The sequence below is a fragment of the Gracilinanus agilis genome, chromosome 6 (genome assembly GCF_016433145.1).
Source record: "Gracilinanus agilis isolate LMUSP501 chromosome 6, AgileGrace, whole genome shotgun sequence".
In the NCBI taxonomy this organism is placed as follows: domain Eukaryota; kingdom Metazoa; phylum Chordata; class Mammalia; order Didelphimorphia; family Didelphidae; genus Gracilinanus; species Gracilinanus agilis.
In genome coordinates, this window is record NC_058135.1 from 216874269 (window position 1) to 216901596 (window position 27328).

The 27328-nt window shown below is 36.1% G+C and overlaps 1 protein-coding gene across 1 annotated transcript in view; it reads left to right on the forward strand.

Moving 5' to 3' along the window:
- Positions 1–337: 337 nt before the first annotated feature.
- TRMT44 (tRNA methyltransferase 44 homolog) overlaps positions 338–27328 on the forward strand; it is a 50349-nt gene continuing 23358 nt past the window's right edge. The window contains exons 1-5 of the mRNA XM_044680676.1: positions 338–827; positions 15220–15331; positions 20186–20405; positions 24441–24509; positions 26046–26153. Coding sequence (XP_044536611.1) covers positions 338–827; positions 15220–15331; positions 20186–20405; positions 24441–24509; positions 26046–26153 — 999 coding nt within the window. The remainder of the gene's footprint in view (positions 828–15219; positions 15332–20185; positions 20406–24440; positions 24510–26045; positions 26154–27328) is intronic.

Genomic DNA, 27328 nt, shown 5'->3' on the forward strand with positions numbered 1-27328 from the left:
AATCTGTGAAATTCTGTGAAACTGTTGGGGAAGTAGATCTTATTTCACAGGCCCCACCCCTAGGCTTGGAGGAAAAGCTCAGGTTATCTTTAATTAATCTCCAGGTTGAGAGAGGAGGTACTGTAGAAGGCAGGAGGTGGGGAAAGCAACTGGAAGTGACGTAAAAGGAAAAAGGGAAAGAACCGCGGGGCGGGTCATGTGCATGCGTCATGACGTATATCGGCGTCCTCCCCGCCCATAGGTGATGTGATCTGTAGCGTCTGACGTCATCACTCCGCGCAGGCGTCTCCACTAGTTTTTCTGCCAGAGTAGGGGTTTGAGGCCAGCGGGTTCTGAAATGGGATTGATAGGGCAGGTTATGGTCACGGACAGTGGCTCGCTGCTCCCACTGGGGTTCTGGTCAGCCGTGGCCGTATGGGTGGAAAGGCCGCACGTGGTCAACAAGCGCCTGTGCGGATCCAGGCTGGAGGCCTCGGGGAGGCTGAGCTGGACGACGTTGGAGGAGACAACAGCGGCATCTAAGGGGCCACTTCCAGGGGCAGAGCCGGAGAGGAGAGATGGCGTGGGCTTGGTCCTTGGTCAGTGGGGGGAAGTGCAGGCCCCAGGGACGCCTCTGGGCCCTCCCTTGGACCTGGATCCCTCTTGGAGGAATCTCTTCCGGGACTTCGTTACTAACGATGAGGAAGCGCTGCACTTTCTTAGGGGATGCAGGGCGGAAAAGCAGCCGGACCTTGGACCCGAGCCCGAAGTAATCCTTAGAACTCTCATCCCCAAACCCAGTACCCTGTGCCCTTTGCCGGCTCCGAAAAAAGAAATAGTTGTTAAAGGTAACTGTGTTCTTTTAAGTACTGGAATTGTGTGTATGTTTGTGGGAGGATGCTGGCTTAGGCCGACTAGGCGCGTCCTTTCAGCGGAAACTCTCCCTTATGTTCTAGAAGTACGCTAAACGGGAGCGATTGGGGGGTGGGGGTGAGGGATGGGGGCAATGGAAAAGCCCCGGGTCGGGAGCTTGGGAACTGTCATTGCCTACTGATCAGCCTTCAGCAGTCTGGTCCTCCTAGCCCCTGTTGCCTCCTCTGAAAGGAGGGCCTTGTGTTCGCTGAACCTTTGGGGGCAGAACTCAGGCAAGGAAGCCTCCTCTGCCAGCGCAGACCTGCACTTTATTGTAGGCCTAAAGAGAAGGCATGGATAAGCATCACTGAGAAAGGAAGGGACTTGTCTAGGGTCACCCAAACGGTGTGTCAGAGTTGGGACTGAAACCCAGATCTGTCTCCAGGATCAGCTTTATGTCATGCCACTAGTGATGTAAAAGGGAATTCTAGTAGTACTGCTGTTATTGCTAGTACTGTGGCTAACATTACTACTGGTGTGACGCCTACCATCGCTAGTAATACTATTAGTCCTGAGACTGTTACTACTACTGCCAATACCATTAGAATCGCTACTACCACTAGTAATATAATTGCTACTAGTAATACTACTACCACCACTACTAGTACTGTTACCACTAGTAACACTAATAGTACTACTGTTACTAAATTTATCACTAATGCTACTACTGCCACTAGAGGTACTAATTATTAATACTACTACCACCATCCCTAGTAATACTGCTAGCCACTAGTAATGTTCTACTAGTAGTACTATTCCAATTCGTACCACTAGTAATACTAGTATTTCTACTAGTATAATACTTCAGTTACCACTAGTAATTCTATTAATACATCTGCTACTACTACTTGTAAGGCTACTACTGCTCCTAATAATAATACTATTATTTTTGTTGCTGCTAACTTCTTCTAGTAATAATATTTAGTATTCCAAGAGCTCTTTAAGGATTTCAAATCCACTAATATCTCAATTGATTATGGCAGTAAAGCTATGAAGGAGGTGCGGTTATTTCCCTTTCAGAGGAGAGGTAACTGAAGTTGAGAGAGTTTGACTCACCCAGCATCACATGGATAATAAATATCTGAGGCAGAATTTTAGCTTGGGTCTCCCCCAGGGCTTCTGCCTGTTATGCCTTCTAGATGCATAGTACCCTGTGCTGCCTCTGTTCATGATGCTTTCTTAGTTCTTACCATTTAATCAATACTCCATCTTCTCTTAGGTATTGGAAAGGAGGTATGGGGAGGATTACATTATTACAACAATAGCTTACATGCAGAAGAAAGTGTTCCTAGACTTTTCAAGTGGGAAGAGGTCCTTAGAGTTTTAGAGGCTGAACCTTAAGCAGGTGAAGTGACCTAGAAGGTTACACTGCTGGTTAATGACAGAGCTGGGGCTTGGGTCAGGTTGTTTCAGTTCCCTACCCTGACCTCATTTGTATAGCTCATTACAATTTGTAAAATAACTTTTCCCTCAGTGGCCTCATTTTGAATAAAAAGGACTTTAAGGTTCAAAATGGGTTGTGATACTTGTGTGCTATTTAATAGCTTTAATGGGCCCAGCTGGGGGAAGTTGACCAGAACATAGGGTTGCGGCCCTATGCTCCTCTGGGAGCCAACAGGAATAAACAACAACAACAAACAAATAACAGAGTGAAGACTCAAATTTAAATTTCATATTTCCACTAAATCATAGTAAGAGGTAATGTCATGTAGGAATAGCCTTCCTATACCTGAGTTTAATTGGCATGGTGTATGATTATAATAGCTAGTGTTTATACAGCACTTTACACAGTGTGATCTCATTTGATCCTGAAAGCAATTAGTATTCTCATGTTAGGGTATTAATTAAAGACTTTCATTTTACAGAAGAGGAAACAGGCGTAGTGTTGGGCCTTTTCAAAAGCTTGTCATGGGAAAAGTAATATCCCAAGTGTGATTTACATATGGAATTGTAAAATGATTAAAGTATATTTCCTTTTCTATTTTGTTACTTGCTCTGCCTGTAGCCTGCACCTAAAGGTCAGAGAAGCTAAGTGGTCACACGCCTAGTTAGTGTCTGAGGCAGGTTTTGAACCCAGGCATTCTTAACTCCAACTCCCAGTAATATTTCTAAGATGATTGGTAAATTGAATATTGTATGCCTTGCATAAAGTACCTGGAGAAAAGCTCACATGAGTATCCTAGTCAGGAAAGGCTTCTTAAAGAAGTTAGGAGTAGAACCAAGTTACTCAGGCAAAGTGACTTATTCAGTTTTCTATATGTTGAATTTGTGATGCCTTATAAAATCCATTAAATACCTGTATAAAATACTGTACAAAAAGAATGGCTGAAAGAGAAGAAAATCTGGCTAAGGACAGGTTTATGGGTAACACTTATTTTAGAAAGACAGGGAGGGGAATCAGACAGTGCCACTAGGACAGCTATATTTCGCCACTCCTATCTGTAGAGTGTAAGCTCCTTGAGTGCGAGGGCTGCTTCATTTTTCTCTATATATCTCCCATGCCTAAGAGGCAACAGGACCTAGTTTATAGGCTACTGACCTTGGGAGTCAGGAAGACTGGGTTCATGTCCTGCCTTTGATACATTGGAAGTGTGACTGATGGCAAGTTATTTAACCTCTCAGTGCCCCAAATGACAGAAAATTATAAATCACAGAGCCAAGGAAGCTTTTATTCCCTTTTGGCAATTGTGAAGATGGGATTAACTCTACCCTGCCCATTTTTAGATTTAATCATCAAAAGTGTACACACCCCACTTCATCCTTAAGTGTGGGAGGTCTGTAACCCATGTGTGAGAAAGTGGGTGACAAATTAGAATCAACTGGCTGCCCCCTGGGAAGTCCTAAGGAAAGCCTTTGTTGTAATTGGTACACGTAAAATGGGAGGAAGGCACAGGAAGTGAAGAAAGGAATGGTCTTTATAAATTGCAAGAACTTCCTCGGACTGTCTTTTTCGTCTTGAACTGGACCCTGGAGGAGCTCTGGCTGAGGACCTTGGACTGCTCTATTCTCCTTAGAACTACCATGTGGGTGAGTGAAAAAGGTTGACTCCCTTCCTTAGCTTCCGGAGGGGCCCCTCATCTGGGAGGAGACCTCGTGGCTACCCTTGTTAATTGACCTTAGGCTCTCTGACTGGGGCTTCTGGAGCCTTGCTGGAGTAAAGCCAGGGCTTGAGCACATAGTCTAGCTCAGTGATGAGCAAACTATGGCCCATGGGCCAGATGCGGCCCTCTGAAATTTTCTATCTGGCTGTGTGACATTATTCCTAATCTGACGAATACAGTGAGTAGGATACAATACAATGAAACTTCGAAAGAGTTGCCTTAGAAACAGATTGACAGATGAGCATTTCCTTTCCTTTGACCTCTTCTTTAAAAAGTTTCCCCAACCCTGGGCTAAGGCATTGGAGGTTAAGGAATTGCCCAAGGTCCCAAAGCTAGGAAGTGTCTGAGACCCAAGTTGACTCTAGGACCTCCCATTTCTAGGCCTGGCTTTCAATCCATTGAGTCACCTGACTGCCCCCCAAGTATTGCTTTATTTTTAAAATAATTATATAGCCTAAAATTGTATTATATTCATTTGTTTCCTTAGTAAATAAAATTTGACACGGATAAAACATTAATTTGCTACCTTACATAAGTTGGCTAATTTTTAAAATTTTCTGTATCTACAGTGGACATCAAAATTTCCTTGTACCTTACAAGTGTAAATCAAATGTTAATGGGATGAATTTCAAATATCTGGAATTGTTTAAAAGGAAAATACTATGTACCTATAAAAAAGGTTTATAATTGAATGTAATCCATATAAATTCAAGTTCTTAATTTTGCATTGTGGAAAGGAATTAAACATTTATTTTTATATAAACTGATTCAAAGTTGATGTGATGTTTATTTTACATTGATACACATTTCATTAGCAAAAAAGTTTTACAAACCTATTCATGCTGTCAAAGCAAAGTAATTTTTGCCTCTGAGTTATTTGTCATAAGTTGCTTCTTTTTAATCAAATAGGAACAATTTTCACCAAAAGGCTAATTTTACTTTCCTGGTAAAGATAAATTAGTATAAAGATTTGTGGGAAGCCATTAAGAGAATAGATAAAAGTCTGAGACTCCTCTTTTGACCCCTTTTGTGATCCTTGTGATTTCTTGTTGAAAAGTATTGTGGCCTTATTGAAAAGCTTTAAGTTCCTAGCAAACCTGAATTTAAGAGGTTAACACTTCCCTTTTGGCCAGGAATGCAGCTGCCTGGTACAGCCAAGGCCAAAACCTTAGCAGGGGCAATTCAACCCTGAGAAAATATTCCCCAACTTGGCTTTCTGATAAGAACCCAGTCAAAATTCAGCCTTGGCCTTGTTCTATTCTGAAGCCAATGAGACTTTTTGTGTTTTGATATGGCATAATTTGTAACTTCTGTACATCTACGAAGTTTCGGGGGGGGCGGGTTCTTTTGTGTGAAATGAGTCTTGAAATATATATAATAAACTCCATGCTTCAAGAGACAGAGCTGGAAGCATGAGCTAAAAGATCTTCAGTGTCCTTACTTCTTATCAACTAAGCCATCTTTATCAGATTATTTGGAGTTGATAAATAGATCTCAAGAAAGATTTTATTACAGAGGATAATCACAGACATAATGTTTATTATAACCACTTATGAAGTGCTCTGCCTGCCTTTGTTCTTCCCTGGCTGCAGTTTCTTTTTCCACTTTCACTTTTTTTTTGGGGGGGTGAGTAGGTGGAAGGCCACAGCAAGCTCAGGAATAGGGAGACAGAACACATATATGGCGATTAGCAAGTGTTCATTTTTGTCATCTATTGTAGGTCTTGGAATGTATCCCTCACAGATATGGGGACTCTACTATATTCAAGTTTCAAAGAATAACATTAAGCTAATTCCATTATGTAAAGTTATATGCTTATGGTGTTTTGTACCCCCTTTTCAACATGGCTATATACTTACTACAGAATATTTTAACTTCTAATTTCCTTATCTATGAAAGGATATATGTACAAAAATAGGGCCTCTAAATCTCCCCTTACGTAATAGTTATAGTGAGATTTGGTTCTTAAGAACTTACTCATATTCTTTCTTTTAATTTCCTTCTGGAATCTATACATTGAAAGTGTTTACTTCTGCTGAGAGATCTTGAGCTAGAAGGGATTTCCTTTTACAGATGAGTAAATGGGTTTTGTGTGTTTGGCTTTCCAAAGCCTATTATGGGAAAAATAACTTAGATTGACTTAAATGTGAAACTATGAAGTAGTTTAAAAAAATATATTTTTTTGTTTTTTTACCAACTGTACCTGTAATGTGCATCTGTGGCAGGAATACCCATGTAGTAGAAGCAGAGGATGCTTGAGTTATAGAAGGCTGGCTCCAGGTAGTCAATGATCATGCCTTGTTTTAATCTTTGTTACCCTACTAATTGACACAGTGTCTTCTGCACAGTTGCTTGATAAATATTGACTTCTCAAATTTTGTTTCCATAATTGCTTCATTAAAATGTGGTGATGTGATGGTGTATACCTGTAATATCTCTGGGTAGAAACCAAAGCTGCTAGATTGCTTGTGTACAGCCAAGCTGAAGTAGGTCCAAAGCCGATTGACTTTTCACACTAAGTCTAGCACAGCATAGCTCCTAGGGTGCTGGAGGGAAGAATCATACTGCTTAAGGAGAATTGAACTGCTTGGGTTGGAGAAACAACTCAGATTTTCTGTGACCAATCAGCACTGGGATTGTGCTCATGACAGGCTACCTCACATCAAGGCTGGGCGGATAGGGAGATGCAAGTCTCAAAAAAATAGTCGTTACTTAAAAGAATAGCACATTTATATTAACTATCATATTAGTTAGCATCTTTTAGAATATAGAGTATGGGGCATGTAAATTATAATGGGAAAAAAGGGGGCTGGAAAAGTCTAGAAAGGAATACTAAGGGCTTGTCTTCTTGTCCATTAAGAGATTACCACACTTACCCTGGATCACAGCTGTTTTGTTTCAGAGATGGGACTTGACCAGGTTTTCCTGACTCCAAGATTGATTGTTTCCATTATGACCCACTGTCTCTCCAATTAATAGAATTTAGTAACTCAAATTTCTATAGCACAATATAAAAATCAGGTTATCATAAAAAACAAGCATGTCTGCCTAATGTTTGAACATTCAGAAATAGTGTAGATACATCATCAAAGAACTTCATTGCATTTTTACCTGGCAGTAAATACATTTGTGAGTCATCATGTAAAAATTCACTGTTTCCTGTGCTGTCTCACACTTTGAAGACTTCTAGATTTCTAGGCTTGTCCCAGAACTGCATTTTGAAGCAGAGAGGTTTTAGAGAATCAGCCTAACCCTTTAACTAGTCTGGTAGGAAAACTACTAAGGGTTTTGGCTATTCTTCCTGCCAACAGATATAAAGCACCTTTGCTTTGTGGTTCAGCCATATCCAATTCTTGGCAAAGTCACTGAAGTGTTTGTCATTTCCTTCTCCACTTCATTTTACATATGAGGAAACTAAGGCAAACAGGGTTAAATGACTTTGCCCAGGCTTGCATAGCTACTAAGTTCTGAGGCCAAATTTGAGCTCAGATCCTCCTGATTCTAGGCCTAGCTCTCTATCCATTGTGCTATCTAGCTTTCAGCTTTGCTTACAGTTTCAAAGAAAAATGTCTTAATATCTACAGACATATAATCAATAAAGCTTTATGAGTCAGCTATATGATACTGTAAGATTTAAATTTAGGTTTTGACTCAATATGAGAGTTATAAAAATGGTCACCGTTCATAAAATATTAGCCTCTAAGTCAAAATGACTGTTAGCAGCTTTTATTTACAAGGTAGAATAAGTGAAAGTGGGAAGTGTAGAAAAGAGACAAAGCCTTAACAAGCCTGCCAGCTCTAAGTGCTTCTCCAATGAAGGGCTTTCTCAAGTCCCCATCTCCATGTGAAAGTCTGGTAGTCTCCAGCAAGCCAGTGCAGAATCCAAGGAAAGAGTCCCTCCACAAGCTAAGGAAGGAATCTCTGGAACCAGTCTTTCCACAAGCCAGGGCAGCAAAGAGAGCCAAGGAACCAGTCTCTCCAAAAACCAAGGAAGGGAATGGATTCCAGACCATGTTGGTTTCTTTATACTCTTTTTTTCCATGCCATTTCTTGTTTCTCCCTCTTCACAGAAAACAATAGCAGTCTTTCAGTTCAATTAATACTACTCAGGCCAGCAGTGTTTGTGGGATCCACCTCTCTTCCTCTGAGGATGTAAACTTTTATCAAAGGATTCACAAGTTTCTGACTGAGTTATAAGGGTGGAGCTCTCTAAGTACTTGATTAAGATAAAGAAATTTCCTTTTGCAATACCAAATCTATCATTGATTTAATGTCTGAAAAAATGTATTTCAGAATTAACTGCCAGGTAAAAATGCAATGAAGTTCTTTGATGATGTATCTACACTATTTCTGAATGTTCAAACATTAGGCAGACATGCTTGTTTTTTATGATAACCTGATTTTTATATTGTGCTATAGAAATTTGAGTTACTAAATTCTATTAATTGGAGAGACAGTGGGTCATAATGGATACAATCAATCTTGGAGTCAGGAAGACCTGGTCAAGTCCCATCTCTGAAACAAAACAGCTGTGATCCAGGGTAAGTCAGAGGATTATTTTGAAGACTAGATGATGTATGACAAAATTTTCTGAAAACTAACCATAAATTAAGATACTTGAGCTCAGAAAATTTTGTCATACATCATCTAGTCTTCAAAATAATCCTCTGAGGGTGGTAGGGAAGAAGATGGTATTGTACTTTTTTAGATAAAGAACTTGAAGCTATGAAAGATTTCATGACTTGCTGCCTGAAGATCTGGTTAATGATACAGGCTGAACTAGAACCCTAAGAATTTTCTTATTCTGTTGCCCTTTGCATCAAACTTGCTATCTCTTGATGGAAGTCTTTAAAGAAAAAAAATCCTATTTGTTTTGTTTTACCAAATGTCAAATTTTCTCAAGTGCCTTTTTTTCAGGGTAGAATTCTGAAAAATAGAAAATAGAAATTTCCCAGTGATACAAAGGCATAGAATGATGGTACTAAAAATAGAATTGCTTCACAGGAATATTCTTGTGGATGATTTCATATTTCACATTTATGTAAATTAATCTTTTTAAGGCAGTGAGATCTAGTGTAGGGAGTACAAGATATGAAATCTTAAGACTTATTTAAGGATAACATTTTTGACTTACTATGCTTTATTAGTATGGAAAGTATTTAGTGCAGTTCTAGAATTTTGTTTTATTTTATTTTATTTTTTTAAAAACCCTTACCTTCCTTCTTGGAATCAATACTGTGTATTGGTTCCAAGGCAGAAGAGTGGTAAGGGCTAGGCAATGGGAGTCAAGTGACTTGCTCATGGTCACCCAGTTGGGAAGTATCTTAGGCCAGATTTGAGTCTAGGACCTCCTGTCTCTAGGTCTGGCTCTCCATCCACTGAGATACCCAGCTGCCCCCAATTCTAGAATTTTAGAATAAAAAGGCCTTTTAGAATGATTCAGCCTTCAACCTTCAGAGGAGTTTGAGACAGATAAAGTAGGCAAAATGTGCAGTTTAAAGTCCAGGTTTCAGTTAAGGCTAGGGACAATGTTTATCTCTATGGAGGCACATCTTATTATCCCAACTAGATTTTAAAAAAAATTAGTTATTTAAAAAAAATTGGAATATTATCTTTGGGACTTTTTGTTTTCCATGATTATCCTCTTTTTTAAAGTATGTATTACATTTATCATATTAATAGCAAAATTACCCTGTTTGTGTCACTTTTCTGAACTCTTTTTGGCATGTTTCATTTTATTTTAAAATTTAATTATATATTTATTTTTAGCATTCTTTTCTTTTTAAATTTTGAAGTCCAAATTCTCTCCCTCCTGCACTCCCATACCCACTGAGAAGGCAAGCAATGGGATATTAATTAGATGTGTGAAATTATTCAATGCAAATTTCCATATTAATCATATTTTCAAAAGAAGAAAAATAGAGAAAATGAAAACATATATACTTTAATTTGATTTAAGAGTTCATCAGTTTTGTAGGAAGTAGTATTTTTCATTATGAAGTCTTTGTGATTGTCTTAGATCATTGTATTGGTCAGAATAGCCAAATCTCACAGTTGAACATCATTACAACATTGTTGTTTCTGTTTACAATGATCACCTAGGTTTCTTGATTCATTTTATATCAGTTCATATTAGTCTTGCAATTTTTTTTCCTGAAACCACTCCACCTCATCATTTCTATTTTTAACCTGCTAAAACTCTTACCTTCTGTCTTAGAAGCAATACTAAGTATTGGTTCCAAGGCAAAAAAGCCATAAGGACTAGGCAATGGGGATTAAGTGACTTGCCCAGGGTCACATAGCTAGGAAGTGTTTGAATCCAGAATTGAACCTAAGACTTTACAGTTGTATCTCATCATTTCTAAAAGCACAATACTATTCCATCACAATCATGTCACAACTTGTTTAGTCATTCCGCAATTGATAAACATCCTTTTATTTTCTAGTTCTTTGCCACCACAAAAAAGAGCTGACATAAATATTTTTGTTCATAGAGGTCCTTTTCCTTTTTCTTCAATCTCTTTGGGATACAAACCTTGCAGTGGCATTGCTAGGTCAAAGGTATACAGTTTTATAACCCTTTGGGTATCATTACAAATTGTTCTCCAGAATAGTCAGACCAGTCCCCTATGCTACCAGCAGTTCATTGGTGTATCTGTGTTTCCCTCATCCTCTTTAGTTTTTGTCTTTTTTGATAGGTTGGAGGTGGTATAGAGTTTTAATTTGTTTTAATTTGCATTTCTCTAATAATGATTTTGAACATTTTTTGGCATGCTTATAGATAACTTTGATTTCTTACTGAAAACTGCCTTTTTTTGTATCCTTTGACCATTTATCATTTGGGGAAATTACTTTTTTTATAGTTTTGACTCAGTTCTATATTCAGTATATGTTTGAGAACTAAGGCCTTTATGAGAGAAACTTTCTGTCAACTTTTTTGGTATTACTGCATTTTCCATGATACCTTTTAACAACATGTAGTTCCCCTGATTATCTCTTAATTAGGTCTATTTTTGCTTTCCTTTGTCTTGGATCATGATTACTATCTCTACCTTTTTTACTTTAGCTGAAGCATTCTAGATTCAGCTCAAACCTTTTATTTTAATTGTTTTTTAAGTGTGTCTCTTTAAAATAACATTGTTGGATTCTGGTTTTTAATCTATTCTGCTATCTCTATTTTATATGTGACCTCATCTCATTCATATTCCCAGTTATGGATTACTACATATTTCCCTGTATCCTGTTATCTTCTTGTTTCTTCCTCTCTTTTAATTCTGTCTATCCTCAACAATTTTCTCCCTTAATCTCCCCTCTCTTTTATCTTCTCCATTTCCTTTCTATTTTCCCTTTGTTTAAATTACATTTTGATACAGAACTGAATATGTATGTATATTCTTCCCTCTTTGGACTAATTTTGATGATAGTTAGTTCAACTATTGCCCACCTCCCTTACCATTTCCCCCTCCTTTGTAAAAGCTCTTCCTTGAGTGCCTCATTTATGTGAGAAAATTTTCATCCATTGTGCCTCTTCCTCCCACCTTTTCCCAGAGCATTCCTCTTTCTCATTCCTTCATTTTGCTTTTGGAGATCATTCCAACATAATTGACCCTTTGTCTATGTAAACTTTTAACTGACATAATAATGACAAAGTTCTTAGACTTAACATGGTTCATCTTTCCACATAGGAATGTTAACAGTTTAACTTTATTTAGTTCTTTATGATTATATTTTGATGTTTACCTTTTATGCTTTTCTTGAGTCTTGTGTTTGAATGCCATATTTTTTATTTAGCTCTGGTCTTTTCATTAGGAATATTTGAAATTCCTCTATTTCATTAAATATTCATTTTTTCCCCTTAAGGATTATTCTCAGTTTTTCTGGGTAGATTATTCTTGGTTGTAAAATATCATTTTTCCAATGAGATATTTCACATTTTTTGTTTTTAAATTCTTTTGATCTCTTTATTTTTTGTTGTTGTTCATCTGTTTCTTGAAGTCTCATGGAATCATTAGTATCCATCTAAGTTTGGGGGCGGGGGTTAAGTTCTTTTTTTAAAAAAAATATTTATTTATTTTAGAATATTTCCCCATGGTTACATGATTCATGTTCTTTCCCTCTCCCCTTCCCCCTCCAATAAGCCAACAAACAATTCCATTGGATTTTACTTGTATCATTATTCAAAACCTATTTCCATATTATTACTATTTGCAATAGAGTGATCATTTAAAGTCAATATCCCCAATCGTATCCCCATTGAACCATGTGATCAATCATATGTTTTTCTTCTGGATTTCTGCTCCCACAGTTCTTTCTCTGGATGTGGATAGTGTTCTTTCTCATAAGTCCCTCAGAATTGTCCCTGGGTCATTGCATTGCTGCTAGTAGAAAAGTCTATTACATTTGATTGTGCCATAATGTATCCATCTCTGTGTATAATGTTCTCCTAGTTCTGTTCCTTTCACTCTGCATCAATTCCTGGAGGTAGTTCCAGTTCAAATGGAATTCCTCCAATTCATTATCCCTTTCAGCACAATAGTATTCCATCACCATCAGACACCACAATTTATTTAGCCATTCCCAAATTGATGGACACCCCTTAATTTTCCAATTTTTTGCCACCAACAAAGAGTGTGGCTATGAATATTTTTGTACAAGTCTTTTTCCTTGTTATCTCTTTGGGGTACAAACCTAGCAGTGCTATGGCTAGATCATAGGGCAGGCATTCATTTAAAGCCCTTCGTACATAATTCCAAATTGCCATCCAGAATGGTTGGATCAATTCACAACTCCATCAGCAATGCATTAGTGTCCCAATTTTGCCACATCCCCTTCAACATTTATTACTTTCCTTTACTGTCATATCCATCTAATTTTTAAGGGATTATATTCTTCAGTGAACTTTTGTATCTCTTTTTATTTGACCAATTCTACCTTTTATAAATTCTATTCAGTGGGTTTTTGTGCATATTTTACATTTGGCCAATTGTTTTCATGTGGTACTTTTTACAAATTATTTTTTGTTCCTTTTTCCCCCAACCTGTTAATTCTCATTTCATAATTTTTCTGGTATTGCTCTCATTTCTTTCCCCATTTTTTTTCTCTAGCAGTCTTTAACTCAAGAATTTTTGGTGAATTTGGGTCCAATTAGCATTTTTCTTTGATGCTTTTTTGGTTGTCTTCTATTGAGTTTATGTCTTGGTCTTCCTTGCCACTGTAGTAGTAGCCTTTTGTAATCAAATTCTTTTTTTTTTAATTTTCCAGTTTATTTATTGTCTTTGAACTTTATGGTAAATTTGTGCTCTGCTCATCTTGGAGTGTGGAGGAATTATTCCAGGCTTCAAGGTTTTTTGTGCTTCTTTTTTCTGAGCTAACTGGGGATTTGCAATTTTGGGCTTCTAAGGTGGCATGGTCCTGAGAGAGGTATGGTCCTTGTTCTCCTGGTCTGCACTCTGTTCTTTACCCAGGAAGGGCCCTTGGTCCTCTGTAACCACAAATGCTTTTCTTTATTATGGTAGTTCCCTTGTGATTGATTCCTAGTGCTTCTAGAGGTATCAGTGCCAGTTATATTCAGTGCCTTCAAAGGGTTCCCTGGAAGCTCTTCCTGTCTAGCTGTCTGACCCTTTTCTTGTCTCTTCTGAGAGTTCCCAAAGCAGCTGCTACTGCAGCCCCTGTTGTCTGCCTTTTTTAGGGACCTGGGGCTGGCCTTCATCTAGACTTCTGCCAACTTCTTAAGTTTTCTTAGGCCATAAAAATGTCTCATCTTGAACTTTTGGTGACTTTGCTACCTCGATATTTGATTGGAAATATTACTATAAAGTTGTTTGGAGAGGAATGATAGGAGAGTTCAGCTGAATGACTGCCCCTAATTGGCCATCTTGGCTCTGCCCCAGCTAGATTTTTAAGTCTTTTTGAGCCACTGTCTTCTCTAGAACTTAACACCCAGTATTTATTATGCATGCTAGTTCTTTAATAGTGCTTGCTAAATTAATGCATAATTATTCCAGATACATTTTTTTAAACTCTTATCTTTTGTCTTGGAATTGATACTAAGTATTTCAAATCAGAAGACCCATAAGGGCTAAGCAATTGGAGTTAAGCAACTTGCCTGAGATTACACAGCTGGGAAGTATCTGAGGCTAGATTTGATTCTAGGACCTCCCATCTCTAGGGTTGGCTCTCTTACTCCAGTAAGTCACCTAGCTGTCCCCAGATACATATTGATTTTGTTTTTATTTTCAGTTAGGCATTCTCCATTGGGGGGGTTGGGGGAATATAATAGTCAAACTAAACAAATTCCCACACTGTCGAAGTCCAAAAATTTTGCGTTTTTAAATCTATCACTTGTCTGTCAGGAGGTGGGTATCCTCGTTCATCATTCCTTTAGTCTTGGTTAGTGATTGCATTGATCAGAGTTCTTAAATCTGTCAGACATATTTGTTTTTTTTTATATAAGTAGTACCACTGGTTCTGCCCACTTCACTTGTCTTTTCAGATCTCTAAACCTATTTCTTTCATTTATAATAATATAATAATATTATATTAAAATAATATTCCATTTTAGATATCCATTTCTCATAATTTATTTAGCTCTTCCCCAATTGATGGGCACCCTGATTAATTTCCAGTTCTTTACCATTACAAAAAGATTTGTTATAAATATTTTTTGAACATGTACATCCTTTTACTCTTTTTTATCTTTTTGGGGCACATCAGTATTGCTAGGTCATGTAAAGTTTAGTGACTTTTTGGGCATAGTTTCATATTTCTCTCTAGTATGATTGTACTACTTGACAACAACAACCAACAGTATGTTGAGACCATTTTCTCTTAGTTTCTCTGGCATTTGCCACCTTTATGGGGGTCATTTTCCTAACTTTTCAGGTATGATGTGGAATTTCTGAAGTGCTTTCATTTCTCAAATTATTACTTATATGGAGTGTGTCTTGTATGGATACTGTTAGTTTGGATATATTCCTCTTAAAATTGAATTTTTAAAAACTTTTGATCATTTGGGGAATGGTACTTTTACTTATGTATTTTTTATGTTATTTCTTATTGTTATATGTTTTGCTTATGTATCTCAGAAATGAGACCCTGATCAGAACTAATTTCAAAGATTTCATATATATTGTTGTGGATGGGATATGTTTCTTGTCTATACTCTTTCTGATGAAGTCAGCTTGAGCTGTTTTAAATAATAACACCACTTCTTAATTATTTTCCCCAGATGTCTTCAATGGAGCTATAACCTTTTTACCGCTAGAAGGAGAGCAACATTTAAAAGTTAAGAAAAGCAATGTTTATCAAATTCAGCTAAGACATAATAAAGATGAAGAATGGTAAGAATCCCTAGAAAAATAGGGTTTTTTTTTCTATTACTGTGTTGGCTACTTCTTTTCTTTATGTAACTCCAAGGTCCAGAGATATTTGAAATAGAGAAGATATATGTGTTACTCTGGACATTCCATGTCCTTACTTATTATTATTATTATTATTATTATTATTATTATTATTATTATTTTCAAATCCTTACTTTCTGTCTTAGAAATGATACTAAGTTTTGGTTCCGAGGCAGAAGAGTGGTAAGGGCTAGGTAATTGGGGTTAAGTGACTTGCCCAAGGTCACGCACCTAGGAAATATCTGAGGCCAAATTTGAATCCATAATCTCTTCTCTATGCCTGGCTCTATTCACTGTGCCACCTTTATTATTTTTTGATGCTTATTTCTTCTTAGATGCATGCTATAATATGGGTAAAGTATTATTCATAGTATCATTCCAGGCTTTTCACTCACATTGTACCCAGAAAATTACTACCAAGTAATTTTTCTTTTAGACTGGGTCTGGGCTCTTGGAACTCTTGATTTAGAAACTTCCTGTAGCAATGTAGATCGGCAATTCACTTACAAATGATAACTTTAGAGAGTTGATAGTAGCTCCAAATAGCTGAGTAATTGTCACATAGCCAAAATGTTTTGGAGGCAGAACTTGAACCCAGGTATTCCTGATTTTAAGTCTGCTTCTGAGGAAGCTGAAGCTGGCAGATTGCTGGAACTCAGGAGTTCTATGCAGCAATCCTAATGTATTTAGGATCTTAAATCCTAATGGAGTGTATGTGCTAAGTGGTAATTCAGGGTAATGTGGTAAAAGTCCCTCGGGATGGAAGGCCAAGAAAGTTGGTTAAGGAGGGATAAACTGGAACTGATTAGAAAAATGGAGCAAGTTCAGCCAATCCATAGGATTAACCCCAGGAATGGCTACTCCACTTGCAACCTAGGTAAGATGGGAACCTACTTTCCAAAACAAAAACAAGCAAACAAAAATAACAAAAACCCAAATCAGTTTTTAAAAAATTAAGTCATGTTAAAGTTTTGTTTCCTTAAGGCAAATGCTTAAGGACCTGGACTTAGTCTTCTATGTCTTTGTGTAACCCATAACTATATCATAATGTTGTCCAGTCCTAAAAAAAAATAACACTAAGGGCTTTTGAGAATGGGAATGATTTAGCTCTACCTATGCCTTAGGAATATTCTTTTTGTAATTGTATGGAACAAAAGAGAGAAACTAGGAGCAAAATCACCGATTAGGAGGTTATTGTTTGGACAAAAGATGTCAAGGATCTGAACTAGTGTAGTGGCCTTGTGAATCCAGAGACCCAAAAAAATCCCTTTGCTAGCGAATACTCCCGTATTCACATTGTTTCCTCTGTTAGAAGATAGACTCTTTTAGGTGAGGACAGCCTTTTCATATTTGTATCCTCACTGTCTAGTATAATTTTAGACCCATAGTAGGACTTAATAAATGCTTACTAACTCATTTATCTTTTAAGTTGATAGCAAACAGTTCATATATTGGAGTTTGTTGTCAACGTTCCATTATGTTTTACCAGTGTTGCCTTTTGTAACAGGACTTTGTTGGGGCAAAGGTGGTAATTTTATCAACAATCTTTTCAGGATTCCTTATTCTTTAGTTATTATACCCAGACACACCAGTGACTTTCTCAAAGGATCTTTTTTTGTATTATTTGTGTTCATTTAAGTTGGAAAAGTGTTTTCAAGGTTTAGATATACAGTGGAAATTCTTATATTCTGTGAGTATAATTGCTTAAAGCAAATTGACTAAAATTTAATTTTACCACCATTGAAACTACTGTGGAACTAGTAAGAACAGAAAAAGTGAAGAATGATTATTCCCCTGTGCTATCTATTTATCTTTTTTCCTTTAGGAGGTAAACTCTAAGGACTTGTTATTCCCCAAAAGTGTCTTTATACTTCTCTTCTTAGTAATTAGTATCATGTTCCATATCATTGCACAGAATCTTTTCTAAAAATATTGTGATGGTTGCTGATATAATTATCTAAGTTTATATCTACCTCCTTGGAAGAATACTTTGGAAAAACAATGATGTTGTTGGCATAGACTTTATTTTTCTTTTGAGTGTGATATAGTTTTATTTTGTTTATTTCTTTATGAAGGTCTAAATTTGCCTCAAGAGCTTCTAAGCATGTATTTGGTACATTAGTTCAGTAGTACATAGAGTATATTTGCGCAAGGACATTATTATTTCTTTTTAAATTTATTTATTCTTTTATTTGCTAGTGTTCATTTAAAAAAAATTTTGAGTCTCAAATTCTCCACCTCCCTTCAGGGCCTTCCCCACCCAATTGAGAAGACAAGCAATATATCAGTTATACATGTGAAGTCATGTAAACATATTTCCATATCAGCCATGTTGCTGAAAAATAAAGTGAAAAAAGTATGCTTCAATCTTCACTCAATATTCATCATTTCTCTCTTTGGAGGTAGGTAGCATTTTTCATCATCAGTTCTTTAGAATTCTTTTGGATCATTGTCTTGATTAGAGTAGCAAAGTCTTTCACAGTTGATCGCCATTACAATACTGTTGTTTCTGTGGATAATGTTCTGGTTCTTCTTAACTTCATTTTACATAAGTTCATATAAGTCTTTGCATTTTTTTTTTCTGAAACCATCTTTCTTGTCATTTCTTATAGCATAATAAATTTCCATCACAATCATATACCACAGCTTGTCTAGCCATTCCCATTTGATGGACATCTTCTCAATTTCTAATTCTTTGTTATCACAAAAAAATGTGCCATAAATATTTTTTTACATATAGGTCCTTTTCCTTTTTCTTTGATCCTGTGATGATATTTTTTTAAACCTTTACCTTCTGTCTTAGAATCAATACCATGTATTAGTTCAAAGGCAGAAGAGCAGTAAGCACTAGGCAATGGGGGTTAATTGACTTGCCCAGGGTCACACATTTTAACACAGCAAAATTGAGTTACGAAGGACTTAAGATTTCTACATTTAAATGCATGTTGTTATCTTGGGAAGTAGTACATCTGATTCATTGTTCATCTTTATTGTCATTTTGCCACTTTTCAGAACATTTTTGGAGACCCATTTTTGGGGACTGCCTTGATTAACTTTGAGAACTCTTATGGATGGCTATTCATACTAACACGTATGACGCCTTTATCTGATCTGAGCCTAATGGAATGAAGTAAGGGTATCTTAAAACCAAAGCGTTTTGTGTGGCCTTTAGTAAAGTACTTCTCTAATGTCTTATAGTGTGACATTGACCCTTGGCTTTCAAAGATAATACTAGGTGAATATAAATTCTAGTAGAGCCTGTGGAGCTAGGGAGACTTTGAGTATGGCTCCAGACAACTGACTCCAAATGTTAACCCAGGTTGATTCATGCTAAGTTCAAAGACTTTTATACACACGCACACATACGCGCACATATGCAATGCATATATATGTATTATATAGTAATGTATACTTTGCATATATATACAAATATAGTTTGTTATATGTCTCTCTCTATATAGTTTGAAGTATGTGTCTACATCTATATCTAATCTATTTTGTTGTTTAATCATTTCTGTTGTGTCCAACTCTTTGTGACCTTATTTGGAGTTTTCTTGGCAAAGACAGTAGAATGATCTGTCATTTCCTTATTGAGCTCATTTGACAGATGAAGAAACTGAGACAGATAGGGTTAAGTGGCTTGCCTAGAATCATGGCTAATAAGGATCTGAGGCCATATTTGAACTCAGGTCTTCCTGACTCCAGGGTTGGCGCTTTGTCTATACACATATGTACTAATGATGGCAGCTTATGAAGATTATTTGTTTAGGTGAAGTATGGGATTTTTACCTATATTGGTGTGATGAGAAACACCCATGCAAATGACAGAATTTTTAAAGTTTTGAAGGAATTTAATGCATTTGTGCTCAGAGATGGAACAAGCAATCTGAAACTTGACATTCTATTATCTTTGTAGACAAAACAGTGATACTTTCAGGTCAGCAGAATGAATTCCCAATTCTCTTGAGGTGTTATGTAGTACTTGCCTTATTGGTGAGTTTAATCTTCATGGGCTCTCCTAAAAGACATCAATAAACAAAAAGAAATGAAAGATTAGGCACAACCATGTGCTGTTTTGGAGGTTGTCCAAGGAGAGTAATGTCCTAAAGATATTCATTAAAGACAACAAAAATTAGTAATATTCTAAAAAACAAACTGGCACAGAATTCGAAAAGAGAATATATCCAGATTTTCTGTGTGTTTTCTTTTGTTAGATTCAATAGAGTATTTATTAAGTACTGACCATTGCTCAGTCCCAAGGATTATATAACATTTATACAAGCCATCATCCTTATTTCTTGGGGTTTTTAGTCTTTTGGAAAAATAAGACTAATACAAATAATACTGATGTGTCATATTACATGGTAAGTATGTTAGAGTTGGAAAACAAAGGACTCTGTCATGTTTGAGAAAGGAGCTAGTATTTGAATTGATTCTTAAAAGAGGGACAAACATTTGACAGGTGTAAGGGGTGGAGGGAGACATTTCCAATCCTTGGGAATTAGCTAGAGCAAGGGCATGAGTTCTGTGGAGTATCAGTTTGTGTAATGGGCTTCATAGAGGGGTCCAGTTTGATGTAAGCATAACAAGCGATAGGAAATGAGATACCAGACTGAGCAGCGCTTCAGAGAGAACATCCAGAGCCAGGATCCAAATCATTTTCCAGGCTATGGCAAAATACAATGTTTTTCTGACTTCTGGTTTCCCTTTTGTGCAACTAAGTGCATAATTCTAGAAAACATACTCTAGGTAACTGCTTATTTTTTGTTGTTTTTCTTTTTTTTTTTTTTGAAGGTGCATTTCCATGTTTGTTTTCTGTCCAGAAAGATGGGATTCAGACGGAGTCATATACCCCAAGTCTTCCTGGCTTGGAAAAGAATTGTTGTCCAAGTTGGCCAAATGGTCCGTGGAAAATAAGAAGAATGAATTTAAAAGCACTCTTTCACTCATTTCACTTATGAAATATAGCCAGATTTACCAGGAACTAAAAGAGAAGTACAAAGAAATGGTTAAGGTAATTCTGATTAAAACTAGATTTTCCTTATCAGTCTTGTCTGTCAATGAAGTCATATAATATTGTTGTCATAAATTAAAATTAGGGCTCTGTAAAATTTAAATTTCTTGCAAATTGTAACCAGCAAAGATAACTAGTTATCATAACATACACACCAGAAAGGTATGTTGAACTTTGTCAGCTACCTCCTTATTTTGTTAAAATAAAAATAACATATAACATTTGTATAGTTCTTTAGTATTTATAAAATACTTTAAAATTTATTATTTCATATAATCCTCATAGCAGAGCTAGGAGAAAGGCAAAACAACTGAAGGTCAGTGACTCCCTTAAAGCCATATGACAGAAAGGTAGCAGAGACCATTTTAGAAGTCTTAAATCCTCATTTGAGAGATTTTTTCCCCTTCTTTGTGCTCTTTACTAGTGTCTAATAAATGGTGTTGATACCCCCAATTTAATATATTCTGTTACTGTTCAGTGTTTCATCTGCATTCTCACTTACCTCATGTATCAAATTTGTGGCCAGATCTTATTTCCCCTGATACAACATCTCTCCACCCTTACAGCCACAATCCAGACCTAGTGCAGACCTTTATCATCTCTTATCCAGACTATTGTAATAGCTTTCCAACAAGTCTCTCATCCTTTAGTTTTTATTCATTTCTATCCACATTGCTCTCAATGGCTAAAGGGATTTTTCTAAAGTGTAGATGTTTCCCCACCGCTGCTCAGTAAACACTAATGACTCCCTCTTACCTCCTGGATCAAATATAAACTGTTCTGTTTGGCATTTAAAGATAGTTATAATATGATCCTGTCCTAACTTTCCAGTCTTCTTACATCTTCAACTCACTCCATGATCCAGCTATACTGGCCTCCTAGTCGTCGCTGGAACAGAATATTCTCCAGACTCTCACTTTGCTCTATTTCCCTGCCTGGAACATTTCGCCTCCTCTCTTGGTCTCTTAGATTCCCTGGTTTCAGAACTCAGCTCAGTGCCCATCTTCTAGAAGACAGCTTTCCTGATACTCTCAGCTACCATATTCCTTTCAGATTGCCTCTTGTCTACCTGGTATAATCTTTTATGTAATACATTGTTTACATGCTCTTTCCCCACATTGGAGAATATGGATACATGATCCATAATGGAAGAGATGGTTTGTTGACTTTCTTCAAGTCTTCTGTGCTTAACACAGTGTCTTGAACATTATAAGCACTTGGTATATTATGAACTAAAGAATAACCAAAAAGAAATTATTTTCATTTCACAAAATTTCAAATATATAGCATTTGATACTATAGTCACTGTGAAAATAATATCCATTTTTTTATGTTTCCCCTAGCCCAGTGATGGGCAAACTACAGCCTGGTCTGTGGGCCTGATGTAGCCCCCTGAAATCTTCTATACGGCGACATTATTCCTAATCTGACAAATACAATGAGTAGGATACAATACAATGAAACTTTAAAAGAGTTGCCTTAGAAACAGACTGATAGATGAGCACTTCCTTTCCTTTGGCCCCCCCCTTTAGAAAGTTTGCCCATCACTGCCCTAGCCTAATAGTAGAAAAAGAAGGCATAAGAAGTACAATATCATAGTCAAGGAAGCCTGATATCATTATTCTTTATTGCCCACTCATTTTCTGGCCGTGTACTCATGATAATAGAATCTGTTCCCTCATGGAAAACTAACATTAGTCAGACTCTATATTAATCAATATAGTAAATTTTATTTGTATAGGATCAGATAGTTGTTTTTTTATAAGCCAGTCAGTAATACAATATAATCTGGAATAAGTTTTATGGGAACAAATTTTCTCACGTATCTCACTTGTTTTGTCATCTCTCTAACCATTAAAAAGTCCAATGTGCCATACTAATCAAACCACCAGAGAATTGTTTTCTAGAACTAGAAAAAATTGTAACTATTCACCTAGAAGAACAAAAATTCAGTAATATCAAGGGAATCAATGAAAAAATAAATGAATGAAAGTAGCCTAGCAGTTTCAGATTTCAAACTACAGTGATCCCTTGCCTATCTTGAGAGTTTTATTCCAGAGACCCCTGCAATAGGTGAAAATTCGAGAGGTAGCAGAGTAATATTTATTTTATTATCTATATATATTTTTTAAGACTTTATAAACCCTTCCCACTCTCCTATAAACTTTTCCCATACTCTTATAAACATTGAGCCAATCAGCACCCAAGATATAGAATACAGTGCTGTGGTTGGTTGCCTTTCGTTCTATTAGCCAATCTCATGTTGGCAAATTTGTGCAAGTGGTAGTGGTGTACTGCATTTCCATTGTTACAGTACAGTATTCATCTGCAAAATCCTGTGATATAGCAAAAACTCTGCAATTCAGAATTAGATATATTTTTTAAAAGCCTACAATACACTGAAGCCGTGACAAGTGAACTATGATTTATCAAGGGATGACTGTATATTAAAGAACTGTAATGATCAGAATAGTCTGGTACTGACTAAGAAATAAAATAGTGGATTGGTGAAATTGATTTGGTAAATAATATATAATAGGTAATGACCTTAATATTCTAGTATTTGATAAATGCAAAGGTCCAAGCTTTTGGGACAAGAACTTAGTATATGACAAATATTTCTTGGAAAATTAGAAAGCAGTTTTGCCAGAAACTAGATATAGATCAACATCTCACACCATATACCCAGATAAAGTAAAAATGGGTGTGTGATTTAGACATAAAGGGTGATATAAATAAATTAAAGGAGCATAGAAGAATATTCCTGTTGGAACTATGGATAAGGAAAGAATTTATGACCCAAACAGGAGATAGAGAGGATTGTACGAAGTAAAATAGATAAATTTGATTACATGAAAGTAAAAAGCTTTTTCACAGTAAAAAACTAAGGCAGCCAAAATTAGAAGAAAACAGGAAACTAGGAAAAGTTTTATAGCAAGTTTCTCTGATAAAGGCTTCATTTCTCAAATATGTAGGGAATTGAGCCAGATTTATTAAAATAAGAGCCATTCCCCCATTGACAGATGATCAAAGGATATAAATGGGCAGTTTTTAGTAAAAAGAAATCAAAGCTATCAATAGTCATGTGAAAAAATGCTATAAATCATTACTGATTAGAAATTATTTAACGGATTACCTGACATGACAGTAAAGGAAAATGACAAATGCTAGAGGAGATGTAGAAAAATTTAGACTTGAATGCACTATTGGTAGAATTTTGAATTAATCTAATGTTTTGGAGAACAATTTGGAATTAAGGCCAGAGATCTACAAAACTGTACCTAAACTCTGACCCATCAATACTACTATTAGAATTGTATCCCAGTGATCAAAGAAAAGGGAAGAGGATCTATTTGCACAAAAATATTTATAGCATCTCTTTTTTTGTGGTAGCAAAGAATTGGAAATTGAGAGAATGTCCATCATTTGAGGAATGGCTGAACAAGTTGTGGTATATGATTGTGATGGAGCATTATTATATAATAGCACTATTGTGCTCTAAGAAATGACCAGCAGAATAGTTTCAGAAAAATCTAGGAAGATTCATATGAATTCTGTACATAATATGATATAGTTGTGAACATTGTACACAACAACAATATTATAAGAATAATTAGCTTTGAAAGACTTTGCTACTCTGATCAGTAGAATGATCCAAGGCAGTTTCAAAGAATCCGTAATGAAAAATACTATCTACCTGCACAGAAAAAAATCTATGAACTCTGATTGTAGATAAAAATATAAACTTTTAAACTTTATTTTTCTTGGGGTTTTTTGGACTGCTTCTTTTGCAACAAGGCTAATATGGAAATATTTTGTATGGCTCCACATATATAATGAACATCAGTTTGCCTGCCTTCTTAAGGAGTGGAGAGGAGGGAAGGAGAGAATTTGAAACTCAAAAATTTAAAAACTTATCATTAAAATTTTTTTTATGTGTAAATGGGAAATATTTAATGAAATAAGAAAAATGTTAAAATATTCCAATTAAAAATATGAAAAAAGCCTTACAATTTGTTATTTGTATTTTTTCAGGTATGGCCTGAAGTAACAGATCCTGAAAAATTTGTATATGAAGATGTTGCTATTGCTACTTATTTGTTGGTAAGAACTTATTAAATGTAAGTGAATACTAGGTGTCAAAGACTATAATTGCTAATTTCTTCGAAAGTGAAAAAGAGTCATCAAATGCAGCAATTAGTTTTGGTTTATGTTTTTCCTGCAAGGCTGATTTTTTTTTTTTTCACTTAGAATTTTACATTAACTAAAGCCATTAATCTACATGAGTATGTTAAGAATGTATCTGAATTTCAACAAATATGCTTGAAATGTAAAGTTGTCATGTTTACTCTAGAAAGCTAAGGTCAGCTGGTGTTTTGTTCTGAAGATCCTTCAGAGTATGTCCTAATGGTGTTCTAGAATAGCAGATATCTAATGAAATTGATGTAAGTGGAAAGATATTTAATGATGACTTATTATTTTATACTATTGCCACCAGAATTCTGATTTATTTATTTACGTGTGTGTGTGTGTCTTAAACCCTTACCTTCTGTCTTAGATTCTATACTAAGTATTCATTTCAAGGCAGAAGTGTGATAAGGACTAGGTATTTAAAGTCAAGTGACTTATCAAGGGTCACACAGCTAGGGAGTTTTTGAGATCAGATTTAAACCCAAGATCTCCCATCTCCAGACTTGACTTTTTATCCACTAAACCATTTTGCTGCCTCTGTAACATATAGATATAAATTAAAAATTCAAATGTTGAAATTTCTAGCAAGAATCAGGGGGTGGAAAGGCTTTTGCCCTGTATCCTCACTATAAGCATTATCCCGCAGTCATGTCTTAACACCTTCTCTTTTCTCCATATTTCTTTTCTCCTTGGCAGCTTAGCCCCATGCTGCCTTTCCTCTCTGCTCACTCTAATTTAATTTTGTCTTGATTTAAGAGTTCTCTTGTACTTTTGAAAAATTACAGACATTAACATTTAAATATTTTGGGAACTCATCCAATTTTTTAACCAGTATTATCTTAGAAACTCCCATTGCTTAATTCTTATCTTAGATTTGTCATATTCTTGAACTCCAGACCATCATGATATTTTATTTTGTAAATTTTATAAAGAACCTTGCCATAACATGTCTTTATTTTATGATAAGACAATGTTGTGTTATCATTGTTCTGATATAACTCAAGATAATAGAATTGCATGATTTTTCAAAATGGTTGGAGTTTTTAGTTTCTTTGGCTACAGTCTCAGACTTTGAGATATAAAAGTCAGAGTTCTGGTATTATGGTTTTTGCAGCTGGCAGTGATCATAGTGTACTGAGGAGAGAATGTGAATATGAGTTAACAGTTTGAATAAAAATAGAGGATAGTAAACGTGGCACTTGTATTGGGAGGGAGGTAGAATTAGGGAAGTGGCCAGACATGGCTGGGACCGAATATTTATGTTGTTGCTGTGTGGGTCATAAAGTTTGATAGATAGGGTGGAGCAAGATTATGGTAATCTATGCAGAAGAATGTGAACTAGTTAAATCATTTTTTCTCCTCTCTTTTGTTCAAACAAATGTTGTTTCCTAGAAATGATTTGACTTTTGGAATTGATTTAAAACTATATTTTTCTCCCTTTTTTCTAAGGTTCTTTGGGAAGAAGAACGAGTTAAGACGGGAGTAACTGAAAAACAGTCCTTTATCGACTTGGGGTGTGGCAATGGACTCCTTGTTCATATTTTAAGCAATGAAGGGGTAAAATATATTATTAATTTTTGAACATTTTATTATGTTTTAAATTGTTGTATAATTTTTATTTTGAAGAACTTTAAGTTTTCCACTATAGTTTTTATTAAGCTTAAGGCTCATTAGAATTCCAAATCAATCTAACTATTGAGAAAGTGAAGTGATAGGTGAGTGAGTCTAAGACTTAGCCTTTCCACAGATGCAATGTGAGGGAAGGTAATTCTTGTTCTTTACTCCAATTTTGCTCCCTCATTTGTGCTTTGCCATACATATACCCCACTCAGGAGTCCTGTGTTGTAAGAGAGACTGTGTTAGGATGGGGAATAGGAACACATTAGGGACTAGAGCCTTAGAAGGGGCCAGCTACCTCCATCTCGGTTCATTTATGAACCTGTGTAAACACACGAGATTTCAAGCAGACAAGAGGAAGTGGGGAACCTAAGGCATTGACTACTTACTCCATACTTCCTGGTTCCCTCTACCCTTGCCCTCAGAAACATAATATAAGACTCAACATTTATCGCTTAGGTTTGGAAGCCCATAATTAATTGGTGTGTTATTCACCTAAAATAATACTTTAGTACAGTGATGAGCAAACTCTTTAAAGAGGGGGCCAAAGGAAAGGAAATGCTCATCTGTCCGTCTGTTTCTAAGACAACTCTTTTGAAATTTCATTGTATTGTATCCTACTCACTGTATTCATCAGATCAGGAATAATGTCGGGCAGCAGGATAGAACATTTCAAGGGGCTACATCTGGCCTGCCAGCCGTAGTTTGCCCATCACTGCTTTAGTAGATGGATGACTAGATTATGCAATATAGCATTCCTGAGTAAATGAGAAAGCATAGTCCTGATTCATCACTTAATAGCTGAAATTAAGTAGCTATGATGTCCTACAAAAATTTTTAAAAATTTTATTTTTATTGTCACACAAAATACTCTTCCAAACAAAACCATAAATACACTGACGTGAAAGATAGTATGCTTTGATCCATGTCCATCTGCCTATAATAGTTCTTTCTCTAGAGGTGGATAGCATTCTCTGTCTTAAGTTTTTCAGGATTGCCCCAGATCATTACATTGCTGAGAGTAGCCAAGTTTTCACAATTGATCATTGCCTTCCACAAAATTAATACCAAAATTAGTCAACCTGGTTGTTAAATTAAATTTTTATGAGTCATTT